We start from the raw sequence: 19454 nt of genomic DNA on the forward strand, positions 1-19454 counted from the left end.
TGTTATCTTTTACTTTTATAGATTTAAAATAGAAGAAGATTTGAAAAATATCAACAAAAAAAATAAATAAAATAAAAGATCGCAGAAAAATATCAAGGTGAAAAATCAGAATCCTGACCAGAAGAAAAAAAATATTACGCGTGGAAAACGGAGACACCTAGAGCGCACAGGACGTGGCCCAACAAGTGGGTGCCGCGGCCCGCCCATTCAAAAGCCACATTCCACCATCCACACGGGCCGCGGCCTAGCCATAGTGGCCGGGCACCACGGCGCGACGCGATGCCCATGGGGCCTTTCTCTCGTGGTGCTTTCCTTTTACTTTTTATCGTGACCTTGATATTTTACTTAGCGGATTTTTGGGATCAACAACGGTATTTGTTATAGTTAAAATATCATTTTTGTAAATTTTTGAAATTTTTTAAATAATTTACAGTACTAATAATAGAATCTTTGATATTTTAGTTTATTACATGTGTTTAAAAATTTTCAAATTTATTTTTAATATTGAAAAATATTCGAAATTTTTTTAAAAAATTTAAAAAAGTTATGTTGTAAGTAAAATAAATATTGTGTTAAGGAAGAAAAAAAAAATTAATAAATATTGTCATAAAAAAAAATAAATACTTTATATACTGTTTTTTAACTTTTTTTTTCAAATTTACGGTTTGGATTTCTAAAGTGGTTGCAGTGCTAGCTGCAATAGGAGTTTCTATACGATTTTTTGTTGCAATTTAGATTGCAACGGTAATTATAATAGGAATTTCTATATAGAATTCAGTAAAAATGCAAAAAAAAAAAAAAACTAATTTAAAGTGTAAAAATAAAAAAAAAAAGTTTCCTAAATATTTCCACATACATTTGTAAATAAAAATTATAATAAAAAATCAACAGTAATATTCACTTTTTTAATAATAAAAAAAAACATGAATATCATTAAAAATTAATAAAAATATATTCGTCTTTAAGAAAATGCTCACCTAACTTTTTCTTAATAATAATATAAAAAAAAAAAAACATGCATATTTGCAATAGTAGGTCGTTATCTCATATGACAAATGTGTCGAAAGTGATAAAATAATTAAGTCAATAGTCAGGTCTTTTATTTTCTTTTTTTTTTCCCTAAATCATTAATTTTTCTATTAAGGGCAGTAAGAAGTGAACTATTTACGGTCTTAACTAATTACTTTGACTTTGAACATAGAAGAGAGGGAAACCGACACAACAGAAATGGAGTTTTTTTTTTCTTTTTTTTTTTGAGGGGAGAAATAGAGTTCATGACAGCTTATAAATGTAGCGACTTATTGAATGATTATAGATATTCTATACAAAAAAAAATTATTATATTAAATTATTGAAAAATGCTAAATGCAGTGTCAATGCAAACTATAGGATCACGGCTGATACACTTACCTGTAACCAATAATTAATAATGTGATATTATATATATATTGCAAAGTATATGATATGATATATTAGATCTGTAGCTGTGGAGGTAGAAAGAGAAAGAGGGCGCCATTTTGTAAAACAATTTTCTCGGGAGAGAGAAAGAGAGAAGAGGAAAATAGATATGGATTTGTCAGAGTTGAAGAAGGCAGTGGAAGCAGTGGAGGTGGTAGATGGTCACGCACACAATATTGTGTCTCTTGATTCTTCATTCCCTTTCCTCGGTGGCTTCTCTGAAGCTCGCGGCGATGCTTTGACTCATGCTCTTCATTCTCTCTCCGTCAAGGTACCACTCACTCACTACTCTTTTGTTTTTCTACACATATGAAATCTCAACTCAATTCATATTTCTTATTACTATTGACTTTTACTTTGATTTAGGCTAAGCTTTCTTCAATCGATGAAATAATGTTCTGCATTATCTTCATTCTTGATGGAAATAATATGATTTTTTCAAAAAAAGAAAAAAAGATTGCTTTGTCCTTTTTTTGATTAATTTTGAAAGAAACTGCCGAGTAAACACGAGAGTTTTGTCAGTGTGAGTAGTCGACTGTTACAGAGATTGTCCACAACTACCAATATTAATGCATTTAATTTACACAAGACTTGTGCTTCATAAAAATGTTAATTTCGGATAATGCAGTTATTATGATATTAATTAAAATTGTACGTAATATTTTTTTTTTATATAATTTATGAACCAACACTAATTTAATATATAAAAAAGTTAAAATATTTGAATTTCCTTTTCTTTTTGTCCTAAATTAGTGGTCCAAATTCTTAAAGATTGATTCATCAATTTTTGTTGTTATTTTTATGTATTTTAAAATGAAAATAATTTAACAACCTAAATGATACGAATTGAAAAGGTTGAACTTTGAAGACCTATTTAGACACAAAATTTTAGAAAATGATGTCAGTTTTGCAATTTCAACACTGGATTTGAAGATGAATTACGTACTCAGAGACTCAACTTCTGGAGCTAGCATCACATTTATGAAGTTGAAACAGAGTTTTGTTTTAAAAGAATTGCCTTGAGGGCTTAACCAGCCTATGTTGTTTGCTAGTTCAGTCTCAATTGGTTAGGATTCTTTCTGTATTTCTTGAAAATCTTAATTCAAAAGAAATTTTGCATAGCAGCTTTGTTGTGACATAATAATGTGAGGATTTTCTTGAACTTACTTGTTATTATGAGACAGAGAAATTTGAAGGATATAGCTGAACTTTATGGATGTGAAAACTCATTGCGTGGGATCGAAGAATTTCGCAGAGTTAATGGGTTGGAGGCCATAAGCTCAACATGTTTTAAGGCTGCGAAAATCTCTGCCATACTCATTGATGATGGAGTAAATTTTGACAAAGAACATGACATAGAATGGCACAAAGCCTTTTCACCATTTGTTGGCAGAATCTTGAGAATTGAACGTCTAGCTGAGACAATATTAGATGAAGTAAGATACTTTGAACGTTTATCATGCTGTTAACTCTCATAATATCACTGTTCCGTTTATTTGTAATGCATTTCTTTTTTCTGGGTTGTGTAGGAATTGCCTGGGAAAACATCTTGGACATTGGATAAGTTCACTGAGATATTTGTTGGAAAGCTAAAATCATATCCTTGGCTTTTGTGTTCACCTTGTCTAATAAGATAACAGAAGAAGTTAATTTTGCTTGTGATTTCCTTAGCTAATTTATTATTACAGTTGCTGGTGAGATTTTTGGCTTGAAAACCATAGCTGCATACCGCAGTGGCCTAGAAATCAACCCGAATGTTTCAAAAATAGATGCTGAGGAAGGTCTCACTGAGACTTTAGTAGGTGAGTACAGTATAGCAGGTGGATTAAGATTTCTCAATGATCATCTCTTCTGTGTTAACACAGTCCTTTGTTTCCAGCTAGTAAACCTATTCGCATAGAAAATAAAAACTTCATCGACTTTATATTCACACAAAGTTTGGAGGTTGCTGAACAGTTTGACTTGCCAATGCAGATACACACAGGGTATGATTTTTAACACTACTTGTTTGGAGGTATGAGAAAAGAATTCAAAACATGGAATCAAGATTGCTATTTGGAAATAAAAATGAAATTTTTAATGTCATCATGGTGAAATAACTTACAACATATGATAAAGTTTAGTCTCGCTAGTGCATCTCAAATATGTTATTGAGAGAAATGAGTTTGCTATGGTTGGTTCGCTATTGAGAATCACCAATAATTTTCAAAGTTTCCAAGTTACTATCTCTTTATCCTATGCTAACTATAACTAAGAGCATCAGGCACTTTAAAGATGTTCTTATTTTAACTCTGCTTTTGTTTATTTATTGATAAATTGTACATTTCACCTGTAACTAGTTTTGGAGACAAAGATCTGGATATGCGGCTCTCCAATCCCCTTCATCTCCGGGATGTCCTCGAGGACAAGAGATTCTCTAAGTGCCGTATAGTTTTATTACATGCATCCTATCCATTTTCTAAGGAAGCCTCATATTTAGCTTCTGTTTATTCTCAGGTTAAACATTTTCTCCTGTAAATAACATCTTTTACTAAATTTTGAAATATAATGTTTCATTGAGAATACTTGCTTTCATAATTTGCAGGTGTATCTAGACTTTGGTTTGGCTCTTCCTAAGCTTAGCGTCCATGGGATGATATCTTCAATCAAAGAACTCTTGGAGCTTGCTCCAATAAATAAGGTATTAACATTTTGGTGTGAAGTGTTAATAAGAAACTGAGAAATGTGCAGTAGGATACTCAAAATAAGCTTGTCTGAATTTTTCATGAAAGTGAATCCTTTGAAATCATTCAAGGTTTTTATTCATTGATCTACTTGAATAATTTGAGTACCAATTGCATTCTCTTTGAGCCACTTTACATTTGTACAATGTTTTCTTTTCTTCCAATTTGCTTGAGGATCTTTAGTATGGAAATGTCAACAGCTCATTTCCCTTATTCTCTACATCAAAACTAGCATAATTTAATGACATAAATAAATTTTCAGGTAATGTTCAGCACTGATGGCTACGCATTTCCTGAAACATATTACTTAGGTGTGTTGAATTTGACCGTTATTTTACTTTTTTATTTATGGTATAATTATTTAGGCTTGTATGGACTGTCATTTTCATAATGTGACTTGTCGTTTAGGTGCTCAAAAATCACGTGAAGTCATCTTTTCTGTCCTGCGTGATGCTTGTATTGATGGAGATCTTGATATTCATGAGGCTGTTCAAGCTGCTAAAGACATCTTTGCTGAAAATTCCATTCGGTTTTACAAACTTAAGTTACCTGTGAAATCTTCTGGGTCAACAAACACTATATCTGCTTCACCTACAAATACTAATATTGCACTAAGTGGCATCAGATTAGTTCGTATTCTCTGGGTTGATGCTTCAGGACAACAACGTTGCCGTGTGAGTTAATCGTATTTTGTAATTTTTTCTCTGCTTTATAGTCTGCCATTTTCATCTTCATGTTAAGCAAGCCCAGTTCCGAATTTCCTATTTGAGAAAAAACACATGTTCTGACTACTTAACTTTTTAGGACACTAGACAAGTGTTCACTAAAATCAGATAAATATTCTCTTGATAGTATTAGAATCTTGTCTCTACATTTTTTCTAGTTATGTCCAAGCTCTCACCAACATCATGCCAGTGAACGGAAAAAAATTCTGTCTTCTGAAGTAGCAATCTTGCCATTACTGTATTAGGTTGTGCCTTCAGCACGCTTTCAGGATACAATTCAGAGGAATGGTGTTGGTTTGGCTTTTGCTGCAATGGGAATGCCTTCATTTACTGATGGTCCCGTGGAAGAGTCTAAATTGACCGCAACGGGTGAGATGAGATTGGTGCCTGATTTATCAACAAGAAAGATTATTCCCTGGTACAAAATTTCTTTCCGAAAGATTTGGCTGGTTTTTGGATTTTAAAACTTTCCTATCTGTCCTGTGCATGTTCAAATGTACTTAACAGTACTAAATAAGTTAATTTGGTTGGCACAAACTGAGTACTGTATATTTTTAGATATTATTAAATGAGTAAGGTGTTATAATTAGATATTATTGCTTGTGGTTGAAACTTGATTATATGTACAACAAAATGGAATGGAAATCATATGATGGCATGTGAAAATTTTTATTTTGATGTTTCAATTACTGCAACCAACATACTGTTTCAGGAGATGGCTCATTTTATGGAAAAGTTACTTAGTACTTTTTAAATTCACATGCCACAGTAATTTATGGTTTCAGCTCAGTATTAATTGTTTCTTGACTACTTCTGCTAGCGTTTTCTTACTTAAAAAGACAATTTAAGTACCTTGAATTCACAATGCAAAATTATGCTGTCCTCTGTACAATTCTCATGTGAATTTGTTCAAAATCAATTTTGCATTCTTCTTATGTGTCATAGTCTAACACAGGCGCAAAATACATATATATTTCTTTTAAATGCCAACATCTTTTCTAACAGGGAAACTCGAGAAGAAATGGTTTTGGCGGACATGTGTCTCAAACCTGGTGAACCATGGGAATATTGCCCAAGAGAAGCCTTGCGAAGGGTTTCAAAAATTCTAAAAGAAGAATTTAACTTTGTATGTCTTATAGTCTAGCTTAGATACGAAAGCACTTAGATTTCTTGTTTTATTTTTTAATATCTTGAATGGAATATTTCCAGGTAATGAATGCAGGATTTGAGAATGAGTTTTTTTTGTTGAAGAGTGTACTGAGGTATGAAATTCAACCTTTTTTTTTATCATATCATGACAAATGCTTTAAAGGAATTTCTTGACATTGTTAATGTGTCTGCTAATGAACCTTGCTAGGGAAGGGAAAGAAGAATGGGTGCCATTTGATTTTAGTCCATACTCCTCAACATCATCATATGATGCTGCTTCCCCTATATTCCATGAGATTGTGGCTGCTCTCGATTCGTTGAATATTCCAGTGGAACAGGTGCATATGTTATGATTCTTTAATTCCTCCATGCCTTCATTTACTAAGGCTATGGTTAAAGCTTTACCAACATGTTTCTTTATCTCATTTGGTATTTCCCTTTTTGTAGGTACATGCAGAATCTGGGAAGGGCCAATTTGAGGTGGTCCTGGGCTATGGACCTTGTACCCTTTCTGCTGATAACCTAATTTTTGCACGTGAAACTATCAGGGCCATTGCAAGGAAACATGGATTATTGGCAACTTTTTTGCCCAAGTACGTTTTGTCTTGCAATCTTACAGATTGTTGATATATGTATAGCAACATGTAGGACTGTAAAGCAACTCAAAGAGATATGTTCCCCTGAAAATAAGTTGGACTTTTAGTAACAGGTCGATCGTGCTGTCTTTTGTTCCAGGTATTCAATGGAAGACATTGGTTCTGGATCCCATGTGCATGTCAGTTTGTTTCGGGATGGAAAAAATGTTTTCATGGGATCATCTCAGTACGGAATGTCCAAAGCTGGAGAGGAATTTATGGCTGGTGTTCTATATCATCTCCCTCGACTTTTAGCATTCATCGCACCAATTCCAAACAGGTTCTAGAATTAATTTCCATAACTTAGTATGTATGAATACAAATGCAAGTATTTCGTTCCACTATTAATATTTGAACAAGTTTGACATGTAGCTATGATCGGTTACAACCCCATACATGGAGTGGAGCATACCAATGCTGGGGAAGAGAGAACAAGGAAGCTGCAGTGAGAGCTGCATCTCCACCTGGATTTCCAGATGGTTTGGTGAGTAACTTTGAGATTAAATCGTTTGATGGATGTGCAAATCCACACATAGGCTTGGCTGCAATACTTGCTGCTGGCATTGATGGGCTTCGGAAACATCTAAGCCTCCCGGAACCTGTTGGTAAGTTCAACTCCCACTTGCTCTTAATTAAGTCCTTATAATTACATATGTTTATAACTAGATTCCTCATCTTAACGATCTCTGTACATGAAACAGATACAGATCCTTCTACGTGTGGACCAGAGCTTAAAAGATTGCCAGAATCACTTTCAGAATCTTTAGCAGCTCTAAATGAAGACAATTTCATGGCAGATCTAATTGGTGAAAAGCTTCTTGTTGCCGTTAAAGCAATTCGCAAGGTATGTCACATTACAATATCAATTTATTCTAGATGTCATATGAAAAACTTACTTTCTAATTAACCAACAGTCTTAGATTATATTAATGCCATAACTACGAATCTTCACCTCCTTTCATGGTGGTTATGTTCAAAAGCACACTTTAGATTATATCAAAAATCAAACATTATTTTCAATTTGACTTCACATTTTTTGAGGTTACAATCCAACGAGTATCGACTAAGTAACAAGAAAAAGTAAGAATGAGAATAAAGAACAATAAGTGTTCTACATCTGACTTGGAACTCTGAGACTAGCTAGCTTTGACTGGTTTTTCATTTACAGGCTGAAATTGACTTCTACTCAACTCATAAGGATGCATACAAGAACTTGATATACCGCTATTAAGCAGAACTACTTACCATTGTTCACTCTAATTTATTACATTTCATGATGTTTAAGTTTTATCGGTGAGAACACAGACTTCACTTTGTTATTATGTAAAATAAATTGGTGGTTCTAATGGCACAATAATCTGTTTCCACCATTTTCCTCTTTTGCCATGTTTTTGTATCAAATTTTATATCTATTCTCATGGCATTGTTTGATTTTTCTGGATCTTTATTTGATATATGTGTTCATATTAAATCTTTATTAATTAACGGCTAAAATTAGCTCATCAAAACCTCCATTGAAGGAGCAACAATAAAACTCTCATGATTAAAAAAATCAATGCTTGCCACAGCCTGAATTAGCAACCGCTTATTCATAATAATAACAAAGAATTTTTTTGGTTTTTAAAATAGAGGTAGAGAGATAAAAACTCCACCCTCTAAAAACAACCCAAATCAATTAGAACCATAAGAAAGCATACCTAGAATCTAGTGCCATAAATATCGATTTCCTCCATAAACACAAGTATAAATGTAACAGTAACATTATTGTTCTATGATGAAGTAATAATTAAGTTGTGTTAAAAGAGAGACAAAAACAGCCAAGGCCGTGTCAAGATAGCCATGGCATTGCCTTTGCGAGCTCTCATAAGTTTCTTTCTTCTTATTTTTGTTATTGGAGTACTATTGCCTGATAATGTCCATGCATGGAAAGCTGATGAACATCACCATGCAAGGAGAGGAAGATCTTGGTCTCACCCAAAAAAACCAAAGCACCATAGGCCCAAGTTCAAGCCTGGGCCTTGGATTGATGCCCATGCCACATTCTATGAGGGTGGTTCTGGAACATTTGGTAAGAACCCTCAAATCCTGCTTGCCTTTCTACTTTTTGTTTGGAACTTGGATTTTAGTATAGAAACCTTTGGAAAATTCTACAATGCAACCCTTAAAATGGATAATTGATGTACCCTTATCTGTTTTAGCATCCGAAATAATTTTTTGGTCAAATTTTTTCTCATAGTCATGTACGTTATAGTTATTTAAGACATCCTGCAAAATTTTAAGAAATTCAGAAAAGTTTAACACGCCGAAAATTACGTTCAAACAGTGTGTTGCACGCGTGACTATTTTAATTTATACGCGTGTAAAATAGACTGTTTGAACATTGTTTTCTATATTGTAAACTATTCCGAATTTTTTAAAATTTTGTAGGATGTCTTAAATAGATATAACGTACATGAATATGAAAAAAGATTAGACTAAAAAATTCTTCTAGATGCCGAAACAAGTTAAGGGTGTATCAGTACATTCATTTTAAGGGGGTGCATTGTAGAATCATCCGAAAATTTTTATGAGGAAGTTTTTCCTGCTAAATTTTTTATGAGGAAAATTAGTATGGAAGAAATTTTTCTAACAAATTTTTTTATTTTATATTTTTACGTTCAATTTTTTTTTATATATATATTTTTACAGTCTTCTACAAAAATAACATGAAAATAATATTTAAACAATAATAAATTAACAAAAGTACAATATAAAAATATATTAAAAAATTGTAGTTTCTGTAAATAAAATCATAAAAAAATCATATAAATATTTAAAATTCAACACAACAGTATTTTTATAATTTTTTTTTGTTGTTGTTTTTGTTTATTCGTGAAATAATTCCTTTTTTTAATACTTTTAGTATGATGAAATTTTTTTACAGATTTTTATAATACTTTTTCTTCTATACATATTAATAATTATTCTAAATTTCATTAAAAAAATACTACATTTAAGTTTTAATTTTTCTAGAAAAAAGAAATCTTAATTTATTGATTCAGTCCGAACATAATAAAATGAAAGGGACTATTTCATAAATACCCAAAATAATAAATAGTTTATATTTTTACGGATTTATAATTTTTTTTATATTTTTACAGATTTAATTTTTCTTACAAAATTAATGAGTACTGTTTTTCATTGTTTTCACATTGTTGGTACGGGAAAATAAGGTTTTCTCTTTTCTTAAAAATACAAATAAAAACTTGTAATAAAACTAATTCCGTAAAAATGTAAAAAAAGAAAAATTTGTAAAAATGTAGCAAAAATCTGATTTTAAGTACATTATCTAAACTTCCCCACAATGAAATTCATTTGTTTTCCTTCATTAATCAAAACAAGAGCTAGGAAGCTTTTCTATTCTATTAGGAAAATACAGTTCTGTTTGATTTAACGTTGTCATTTTATTTTAAGGGTTATGGTAACTTGGTTCTTACGGTTAACTGGTAATTATAGTTTCGTTAGTAATTTCATAATTTGTAATTTTTACAAAATGATGTAGTTTTGTAAAAATTCCGAATTGGTCGTAAGCTTGTAAGCTTTAATGTATAAATTATAATGTCATATTTGTGAAACATACCATGAAAAAAATATATATAAATATTATATTGATATATATAAACATATAAAATCCATATGATAGAATGCTTAATGCTTGTGAAATTTGTTCAAAAAAAAAAATGCTTCTGAAATATTCTCATTCTAAATTATTTACACCGTTATGAACGACAAAAATGAAAATATATGACATTTGAGAGGCTTTGGATAATAATAATAATAATAATAATAATAATAATAATAATAATAATAATAATAATAATAATAAGTTTTCTTTTTAATAAATCATAAAATTTTATTAATGACAATCAACTAAAATAATAGTTTGTAATCCAATCAAGATATTTCCCTTTTTGGAGACACAACTAAGATTAGAATTAAAAAAAAAAACGAATCAAATAATCAGCTATTTAATTCCTGAATCGTTTGACAAAATAGAATCATAAATAAAATCAAATGAGAAATATTGCAGCATCACAATTAACTTTAAGAACACATAGTCTGTTTCATCCACCATTCAGAAGATACAACAGTAGAAACTATTGCAGCAAGTTCATTCAACCTCGTAGCTTCAGCACCTAACTATTGTGTAAGGTAGGTAATTGCAGTACTAACAACACCTTTAGTCGCAGAGAACTTGTTATTCTCAACCACTAATAATAATTAGATGGCGAGCTATCGAAGAACAAAGAAGAACCAACTACGAAAAAAAAACCATATGTCACACAACAACACTAAAACGCTTAAACCATGTCACACAGACAAGACTAAAACGCTCAAACCATGTCACATAGACAGGACTAAACGCAGTAGCAAAACACAATCCCAACCAAGCTGCGCCTAAGTCCAAGGAAGGTCGGCAGGCCTGGCCAGAGAAAAAAAACAACCTCCGATAGATTTAGGAACCAAAAACCCTAATATTGTGATATCCATAATAATAATAATTTTGGTAAATTGGTACTAAGATTGTTAGCATTACCTATTTGTGAGTGTAGGAGGAGCTTGTGGGTACGACGATGTGGTGAACAAAGGGTACGGTTTAGAGACAGTAGCTTTGAGTGAAGCTTTGTTCAACAAGGGTGAGTCATGCGGTTCATGTTACGAACTCAAATGTGCGAACGACCCGAAATGGTGCAAGCCTGGATCTCTTCATGTCACCGCAACTAATCATTGTCCTCCAAATTACTACCAATCAGCTGAAAACGGAGGATGGTGCAACCCGCCTCGTCACCATTTCGACATTGCTAAGCCAGTCTTCACTCAGATTGCTGATTACACAGCTGGCATTGTTCCAGTTCAATACCGCAGGTTAATAAAAATCTTTGTTTGTATAACCAAGCAAAAGGGATGGTTCAGAAAATTAGACAATAAGGCTAAAATAAGTGAAAGAAAATCGCGTTTTGATTTTTATGTGGGTTTTTGTTTTTGTAGGGTTCCATGCCAAAAGAAAGGAGGAATTCGATTCACCATAACAGGAAATCCTTACTACAACGAAGTGTCAGTATGGAACGTGGCTGGAGCTGGTGATGTAGTGAGCTTGCAAGTGAAGGGTAACAAAAATCTCCAATGGACACAAATGAAGCGCGAGTGGGGTCAGAAATGGGTGACTGATGCTAAGTTGGTAGGTGAATCACTCACTTTCAGAGTTAGAGCAAGTGATGGCAGATACTCAACAGCTTGGCATGTTGCCCCAAAGAATTGGCAATTTGGCCAGACTTTCGAAGGAAAGAACTTCAAGTGAAAATAAGTGATAATAATCTTCCCAACTTGTCAACCCTATTTTGGTTGAGTTTGATTGATATCATTACTAATATTAGGCTTGTCATGAAAAATAAAGTAATTGGCTATACTTCGGTGTGCAAGTACAAGAAATTCATTATATATATATATATTTTTTTAACCTTTATTTTAATGTAACAATAGCAAAAGTAATTGTAGGTTAAGGTTGTATCATGAACCTTGAGATACCAAACTTCCATGTTTGAATCAATGACTACATGTTTATGCAAGATTTAATGAAAATATTGGGTACATTGTAAACCAACTTTTCTTTCTTTCTTTTGTCGAAAAGGGAACCAACTTCTTAAAAAGCCCTAAAAGTCTCAATTATCAGTAAATACAGGTAAAAGCAAATTAAATCGTACTGTAAACAAGTTTACACTCAACAATAATCTATGAGCTACAAAATTGGAACAAGCCCTATATACCTTCACCACATTGATCGTCCACAAAGTTTGTTTGGTAACGAGTCACCTATACAAATGTCTTAAAGACTAATAAAGGCCAATGTGCATGATGATGAATATTTAGAGGCTTGACAAATAAAAAAGGACATACTAGTATATCCAGGATCCATCTCAATGGGAAGGCGAGTGATGCCCTTAAGGGCACAACATGCTCGAATACGTATTCTACAAAGCAGAGAAGCTCGACTAACAAAATCTGCCAAAAAACCCATCTTGCCGATCAGAAAGAATCGTCCTATCTTTGTTCCAGTGAACATTCTCTTGCATAATGTGGGAATGTGACTTCATTTCTTGTTTTTTTTCTTTCTTTGTTTTTCTTCTCTTGTCTCTGTTCTTGCTTCCAGACGTTTTGAATGCTGAGAACGGATTTCCTGTAATTTAGATTTTGCATCTTTGAAGAGTGCATCTGATCTTGAAGACATCATTTGCTGAAACATTCAATGGAAAATTGTTACAAATTAATAAAAAGGAAGAATAATGTTTACCAGGAAAAAACCAGGAGGTTCACTTATGTACCTTGAGATGATCCATTGCTGCAAGGTTGAAACCGAGGGTGTCTTTGCATTCCTGACACAGACCCAAATCCTCATCAGCAACTTAAGCATTCACATAGATATTTAAAATAACTTAAAGTGAAACCAAAGCCCATAACTTTTTTTCTAGGAAGCGAAAAATTAAAAGCCACATTCTTTCATAGGATACCTAAAAGTAAAGACGAGAAATGGAACTACCTTGATTCTAGCATAAAGGAGCTCTTTGAGGACAGTCAGTATGGGTCTTGCAGCTGGAGTAGTAATCAACTGATTATAATGAGTCTGCAACAGCACAGTAGATATCCTGCATACGAGTTCAACCTGAAAAACAAAGAAATCATCACATTTTAACAAACAATTTGAAGAAATGACCATTCTTCCTAGCATAAAAGTATTAAGCAGATGCATCTTCAGTTCCTACTATTCCAAAATACCTTGTCGGAATTTGAAGTCCACTGCTTTAAGTAAGTTAGAAGCTGTAATGCATCTGAGAATGGTAAAGCCTGCACATTAGTACAAGTGTCATTAGAATTTCATTGTTTACAGTATGAACCGAAAATGATTTGTCGAGTACGATACATCAACAAAATAAGTGTCACCTTGAAGGAAGGTTTCAACACATTTGATGCAATATAGTTTAAAAACAGAAAAAGTTTATCATAGACAATCATGCCCAACCAAAACATAAATGTAATCGCAACATAAGCAATGCATACCAGTAGAGTTTGTTCTAGATCACTTGTCTGAACTTTAGAAATTGCTCGTAGGATATACTCAGATGGAGACAACCCAAGCAAAAGAACATTTGGCTGGAACGGAGCAACTTTTCCCTTTGCTTTCTCCTCCTGAAATTTACAAGGCAAAGCAACTAAATTGAATTGCATAAACAACAGCCTAAAATAATAAACCCTCAAAATCATCTATAATTATATTTGAGAAAATGTGAATCATAGACATACCTCATAATCAGTAAGTCGCTTCAATTCTACCTCCGCAATGTCCAATGCATCAATAATTGTATCGGTTGCAGAAAGTGTTTCCTTAGATTTCTTCCCTGCTAAAGCAACAGCTCCCTCCTCTGGGACTTCCTCCTTGGGAGCATATCTGTTCTCAAATGCATTGTCGAGATCGGTTTCTAACTCCTCTTCCAACCTTTTTTCTTTCTCTTCCTGTACATCCAAATATACCATTTTTCTAGAATTAACATTCTCTGTAGATTAATCATGGCTTGGTGCAACCATAAAAAAGAAACTTACCTCAATGAAGAATGGCTCTTCAGTACGGTCCCAGCGACGTATAGAACGATCATGGGATCCCGTGACAACAAAGTCACCACGGTTACTGACAGCAAGACACCAAACATCAGCATGGTGTCCTTCAAGAGTTAAGAGACACTCAAACTTATCCACATCCCAATATTTTACTAGATTATCTTTCCCAACGCTGAACAGGTAATGGGTCCGTTGTACAAATTTCACTGCTGTAATGCTGTTCAAACAAATAGGGTTGTCAGATAATATTTCAGAGCACCAATAAAGCCAATAGTCTTTTATAACTCAAATTATGAAAGCATCACCTCTCTTTATGAGCAAAGAGGGATTTATGACAGTCACCAAAATCTAAACCCCAAATTTTCAAATCTTTATCTGCAGAGCCAGTTACAATCAGATCTCCATCTGACGAAATATCCATACATAGCACTGGCAATTTGTGGCCATACAAGGAAAGGAAAAATTTGAGCGAATCGAAATAGAAAACCTGAAAAATGAAATACAAGTATCAGAAGATTAGCAATAACATCATAACGCAACTGACACTCTACTCTAATAATCAGGTCCAGCAAAAGCTATTAGCCTATTGCCAAAGGAAACTCTGATGTGTTTTAATAAAACTTTGTTTTACTACTCTAATAAGTTCTCCCTGAAATTTGCCAAACTAACAATGTGAAATACTAAAATTTGCCAAATAACCTCACTTAATTTACTCTATGCGACCATGATGGTCGCACAGTGTAAAGCTATGGTCAAACAGTGTAATTCATGGTCGTTTCTGCAACCATACAAAGTTATTTTGCTAATAAAATTTTTTGTAAAGTTATTTTGCTAATAAAAAATTTCATAAAGACTATTTTTACAAAACACTCATTTTCCCTTACCCTATTCTACTAAGCATCTTGAACTTGTACTATGATTTGTCAGTCCAGATAAAAATTAATTATGATTGTTTACAGCCAATGAAGACTTTAAATTAGTATTCATCAAAGTAAATTGTGTGGACAACGAATGAATCTGAAAAAAAAAGTGACATGGCAAATCAGCCTTACCTTCACTGTATTGTCCAACAAAGCAACAGCAATATACTTGGAGTCAGGACTAACAGCGACAGCAAGAACTTCGTCATCCATCTTCATAGTCCTTACATTTGATGCCTTAAGGTGCTTAGAGCCCTGCAAATTAAATAGCTGAAGTGTTACTTACCCATCAAATATGAAAATTGCAACTGTAGCAGCTTACATGTCAGACATAAATTTTGAAATGAAGAATGGGAGAAACAAAAAGCTTCTATAATAACGACCAACATATGATATAAACATTTGACAAAGTAGGATGGTACAAAATTTTGAAGATTATTATTAAGAGCATTGCTATAAGGCACCAATAGTGTCTAGCACCACCTAGAGGTGACTCCATGTAAATTGTAATTGTTTAGCGATATTCTATAATAGTTATTAAATTAAATTATATTTAATTAAATCAATATCGATATGACACCTCTAAGTGGTGCTAGGTGGTGCTAGGCACCACAAGTGCCTTTTAGTATTTCTCTATTATTAATTATTAAGATATACATTCAAAAATATTCATATATATTTTTGTAATTGTTGGCCCTGGCAGTTTCACCAAAGAACCTCCCATTGGCCCAAGGTATTTTGAGTCCATGGGGGTTCAAACTTGGAACAAATGCCTACCAGAACTTTCCAATACTCCTTACCACTAGACCACCCGTTGGGGATATTGTAAAATATTAAGATTAATATTGTGAAGACAGTTTTATGAAGAACCTACTTGAGTAGATTCCGCTTGATACTCCCAGAACTTAACATCGTGATCCGCACTTCCTGTTACAAAACCGTTTTCATGGGGAATGGCCACAATGGAGCGAATAGAGCCACCATGGGCTTCAACAGCTTCAATGCAAGTCCCACTGCCAATGTCAACAATCTCCAATTTTCCACCTTTAGTTCCAACTAGTCCGTACCTATTCTGAGGAAGAATATAACCACACAGCCCGAATTCAGAATCAATAGTCCGGAGGCAAGAACCAGTACTTGGATTCCAAATCTTCACAGCATTGTGACTAGTTGACATCAAAAGTGTGTTGTCTGAGCTAAGCGTAACACTTCTTACATCAGAGCGGTGCCCTTGAAGATCAATAGCAAGTGTTTTATTTGCTGCATCACTATCAATAGAATAGAATTCCAAAAGATTATTGTTCAATGACAAAGCTATCGTAGCCAATGAGCTCTTTGGGGTGATTGGGGAGAACGAAATTGAAGAAATCTTTTTGCCAGCTCTAACAGTCTGAATGAGCTTGAAAACATCTGGGATTGTAACTACAGGGCTATGTTTTTCTCCTGTTACATGACTTATTTCTCCATTTTCTGTCACCTCTGCCTCTTCTTTAGCAGATTTCTTCTCCTTCCGGTGAAGCCTACGTTTTGCTTTACGCTTAGATTCAGCCTCGTCCAACACACGGAAAATTTCTACAATCTTCCCTGCAACTTGGCAAGCCAGCAAATTTCCAGACTTGTTGAATCTTAGGGTTCCAACTCTATCCTTGCTTTGGCGCTGAAGTTCACCAAACTGCTTCAGAACACTCCATTTATCTTGGGATGACGAATTACCATTATTCACCACTTCATTCCCATCTACATTATCTACGGACTGCTCAGCCTCCGTCTCATGCTTAACAGAATAAAACCGAAGCTCCGGGTCCGCAGACCCAGTGACCAAAAATCTCTCCTCTGGATCAACGTCTATGGACCAAATCTCACTATGATGACCACCAACAATTTGCATACAATGCTGTGTTTCAAGATCCCACACCCTCAAAAACTTGTCTTTGGAAGAACTAACCAGTTTCTTACCGGAATCTAAGAAGACAACATCAGTCACCTACAAAACATGGTAACAACAAACAAAAATAAAAGAAATGAAATGGGTGGGAAAATATATACTTATACTGTATACACATATATATCTCCATTAAGAATCTGCATAAAACATACCTGGTCTCGATGACCCCTGAGACGAAATAGACCAGTCTCTCCAACTACATCCCACAGTATAACATCATTATCTTTACTCCCAGATGCAAGCAAAGACCCAAGCTTGTTGTACCGAAGAACAGTCACAGCCCCTTTATGCCCATTCAATGTAGTTTCACAGGTTCCTTTCTCAAAATCCCAAATTCGAATACTTCCATCTGCATACCCAATCGCTACCTGCAATTAAACCCTAACTTCACTCCCGGAAGCAAACAGAACAGCAGATAACATTAAGAAGCTAAAATCAAAAGGTTACCAGAGATGAATGCGATGCATCGACAGCGATTGCGGTGACACCGAGGGAAGGACCACGAGAAGACGAAGATGGGTCTAGGTTTTTAATGCGAACGCCTTGTCGTACATGCCAAAGCCCGACCTTCTCGAGGGCCGGGGCAAGGAGGTGCTTCCCAGAGCTGTCGTAAGCGATGTTTGATCCGATGGAAGCGATGACGCCAAAGGCAGAAGCCGGCTCGTACCTCAAGTAGGATTTCACCATGGCTTTGCTGCTTTGCTTCTCTGCTATGGCGGTAGCCGGAGAAAATAGTGTTCTTTCTTTATCGTTGAAGGGTTTAAGGGTTTTAGGACGTAATTCGGGTACGGGTCAGATTATGGGCCTAATTGGTCCATAGAACTTGGGATTTCAGCCCATTGAATGCCCAATTTTTTTTGGGAAAACTTACAAAACTACTACTGGAATTTAGGTTAGTTTTTACAAAAATACTATCATACGGAAATCTTTTCAAAAATACTTTATTTTTATAAAACAACAGTAGAACACAAAACAGAACAACTAAAAACAACAGCAGAACAACAGTGAAAACTTAACACAGTACACACTACACAGTATAAAACTTACTCAGTAATTTTGAAAAAAATTCCGCCCCACAGTATAAAAGTAAAAAAATTAAAAAATTTCAGTATGTGGTGTAATTATTCCTTTTTTTAAGGGGGTTTAACACCATTTATTGAAATTTTTAATTTTTTTACTTTTTTATTGTGGGACAGAATTTTTTTCAAAAATATTATGTTTTTTTTTTCAAAAATACTGTGTAAGTTTTATACTGTGTATTGTGTTAAGTTTTCACTGTTATTTTACGGTTGTTTTTTAGTTGTTCCATTGTTATTTTAATTGTTCTCTTTTTTTGTTTTACAGTTATTTTATAAAAAGACAGTATTTTTGTAAAAAATTCCTTGTGGCAGTAAAATTGTAAATTTTTGCCTAAAATTTAACATTTTTATAAAAACCACATTTTTTATCAACATTTAATGCCTAAATTTACTCATTGGTTATTTACAAAAATATGGGGAAAAAATAGAAAGATACAATTTTATTAAGAATTTTTTGGGGTTAAACTCTCTTAATTATTATTTTATTTGTACTTAACCTTTCAATCTCAAATTTTGGTGGTAAAACTTACTAAATTAATAAACTATTAATAAATTTAAGGTGTCATTCATTTACAACAGTTAAGTGTCAACCTGACTTGCTTATGTGTATACTCTTATACATATGACACGTATATATTAGTATACTTATATAAATATTTAAAAAATATAAAAAATTCATTTTAAAATTAAATAAATGTAAAGTTATAAATACATAATGTTGATAATTTGTTTAGGCTTTGATCTTTTGGGTTTCCTTTGATTTCCCACAAAAATGGTGATAATTTGTACTTCAATTTGATGGGGACTTTACCCCTCCCTACTTGTTCTATCTCTTTCTAAGTTTAGATTTATGGTTTGATTTTAATTTAGTTTCATGCTTTTAATTTTACTATGTTTTTCATCAGCCATGTTCTTTTTATTCTTCCTTTTAATATATTTTCATTTGTTTTTTTTTTTAAATTTGTTTGTCAATGTTTTTTGGGTTTTTTTTTTAGTTTTAATCAAAAAAAAAAAAGTAACAATATTACAAAAATATTTTCAGCTAGCCAAATAAATAAATATACAGCCAAAATAAAAAAAAATTACACAAATACCACTTACACACCTCTTCAATCCAGGATCCATACTTCCTGGGCAACTATCGCGCAACCATGCAGCAACCCAACGCAACTG

At 33.4% G+C, this 19454-nt stretch overlaps 3 protein-coding genes across 3 annotated transcripts; 2 read left to right on the forward strand and 1 right to left on the reverse strand.

Moving 5' to 3' along the window:
- Positions 1–1318: 1318 nt before the first annotated feature.
- On the forward strand, positions 1319–8119 carry LOC115710038 (uncharacterized). Its single transcript, XM_061111711.1, has 18 exons — positions 1319–1729; positions 2643–2894; positions 2988–3054; positions 3144–3260; positions 3338–3443; positions 3798–3954; positions 4043–4138; positions 4444–4492; positions 4590–4855; positions 5152–5324; positions 5912–6032; positions 6116–6168; positions 6264–6393; positions 6503–6648; positions 6791–6970; positions 7063–7295; positions 7392–7534; positions 7859–8119. Exons 1-18 carry the CDS (start codon positions 1568–1570, stop codon positions 7919–7921), a joined length of 2514 nt encoding a protein of 837 aa, XP_060967694.1. The 5' UTR covers positions 1319–1567; the 3' UTR covers positions 7922–8119.
- A 133-nt stretch (positions 8120–8252) lies between these two features.
- On the forward strand, positions 8253–12331 carry LOC115709421 (expansin-A9-like). The gene is made up of 3 exons (XM_030637521.2): positions 8253–8758; positions 11283–11595; positions 11719–12331. The coding sequence occupies exons 1-3, from the start codon at positions 8530–8532 to the stop codon at positions 12026–12028; spliced, it is 852 nt and encodes a 283-aa protein (XP_030493381.2). The 5' UTR covers positions 8253–8529; the 3' UTR covers positions 12029–12331.
- A 50-nt stretch (positions 12332–12381) lies between these two features.
- LOC115709420 (uncharacterized) lies at positions 12382–17947 on the reverse strand. Its single transcript, XM_030637520.2, has 12 exons — positions 17650–17947; positions 17355–17570; positions 16132–17241; positions 15390–15512; positions 14643–14824; positions 14323–14554; positions 14026–14235; positions 13783–13911; positions 13501–13569; positions 13265–13387; positions 13050–13100; positions 12382–12961 (listed from the first exon to the last, which is right to left on the reverse strand). Exons 1-12 carry the CDS (start codon positions 17887–17889, stop codon positions 12818–12820), a joined length of 2829 nt encoding a protein of 942 aa, XP_030493380.2. The 5' UTR covers positions 17890–17947; the 3' UTR covers positions 12382–12817.
- Between the last annotated feature and the right edge of the window lie 1507 nt (positions 17948–19454).

Source organism: Cannabis sativa, chromosome 3 (assembly GCF_029168945.1).
Source record: "Cannabis sativa cultivar Pink pepper isolate KNU-18-1 chromosome 3, ASM2916894v1, whole genome shotgun sequence".
Taxonomy (NCBI): domain Eukaryota; kingdom Viridiplantae; phylum Streptophyta; class Magnoliopsida; order Rosales; family Cannabaceae; genus Cannabis; species Cannabis sativa.

Excerpts from the sequence above, each read along its gene's own strand:
- LOC115710038 (XM_061111711.1), top strand. The coding sequence starts at position 1,568 with ATGGATTTGTCAGAGTTGAAGAAGGCAGTGGAAGCAGTGGAGGTGGTA. Across the intron at positions 3,261-3,337 it reads TCTCACTGAGACTTTAGTAG|CTAGTAAACCTATTCGCATA; the intron begins GTGAGTACAGTA and ends CTTTGTTTCCAG. Across the intron at positions 4,139-4,443 it reads AGCTTGCTCCAATAAATAAG|GTAATGTTCAGCACTGATGG; the intron begins GTATTAACATTT and ends ATAAATTTTCAG.
- LOC115709421 (XM_030637521.2), top strand. The coding sequence starts at position 8,530 with ATGGCATTGCCTTTGCGAGCTCTCATAAGTTTCTTTCTTCTTATTTTT. Across the intron at positions 8,759-11,282 it reads GGGTGGTTCTGGAACATTTG|GAGGAGCTTGTGGGTACGAC; the intron begins GTAAGAACCCTC and ends TTGTGAGTGTAG. Across the intron at positions 11,596-11,718 it reads GTTCCAGTTCAATACCGCAG|GGTTCCATGCCAAAAGAAAG; the intron begins GTTAATAAAAAT and ends TTGTTTTTGTAG.
- LOC115709420 (XM_030637520.2), bottom strand. The coding sequence starts at position 17,889 with ATGGTGAAATCCTACTTGAGGTACGAGCCGGCTTCTGCCTTTGGCGTC. Across the intron at positions 15,513-16,131 it reads ATCAAGCGGAATCTACTCAA|GGCTCTAAGCACCTTAAGGC; the intron begins GTAGGTTCTTCA and ends TTTAATTTGCAG. Across the intron at positions 13,912-14,025 it reads AGCGACTTACTGATTATGAG|GAGGAGAAAGCAAAGGGAAA; the intron begins GTATGTCTATGA and ends TGTAAATTTCAG.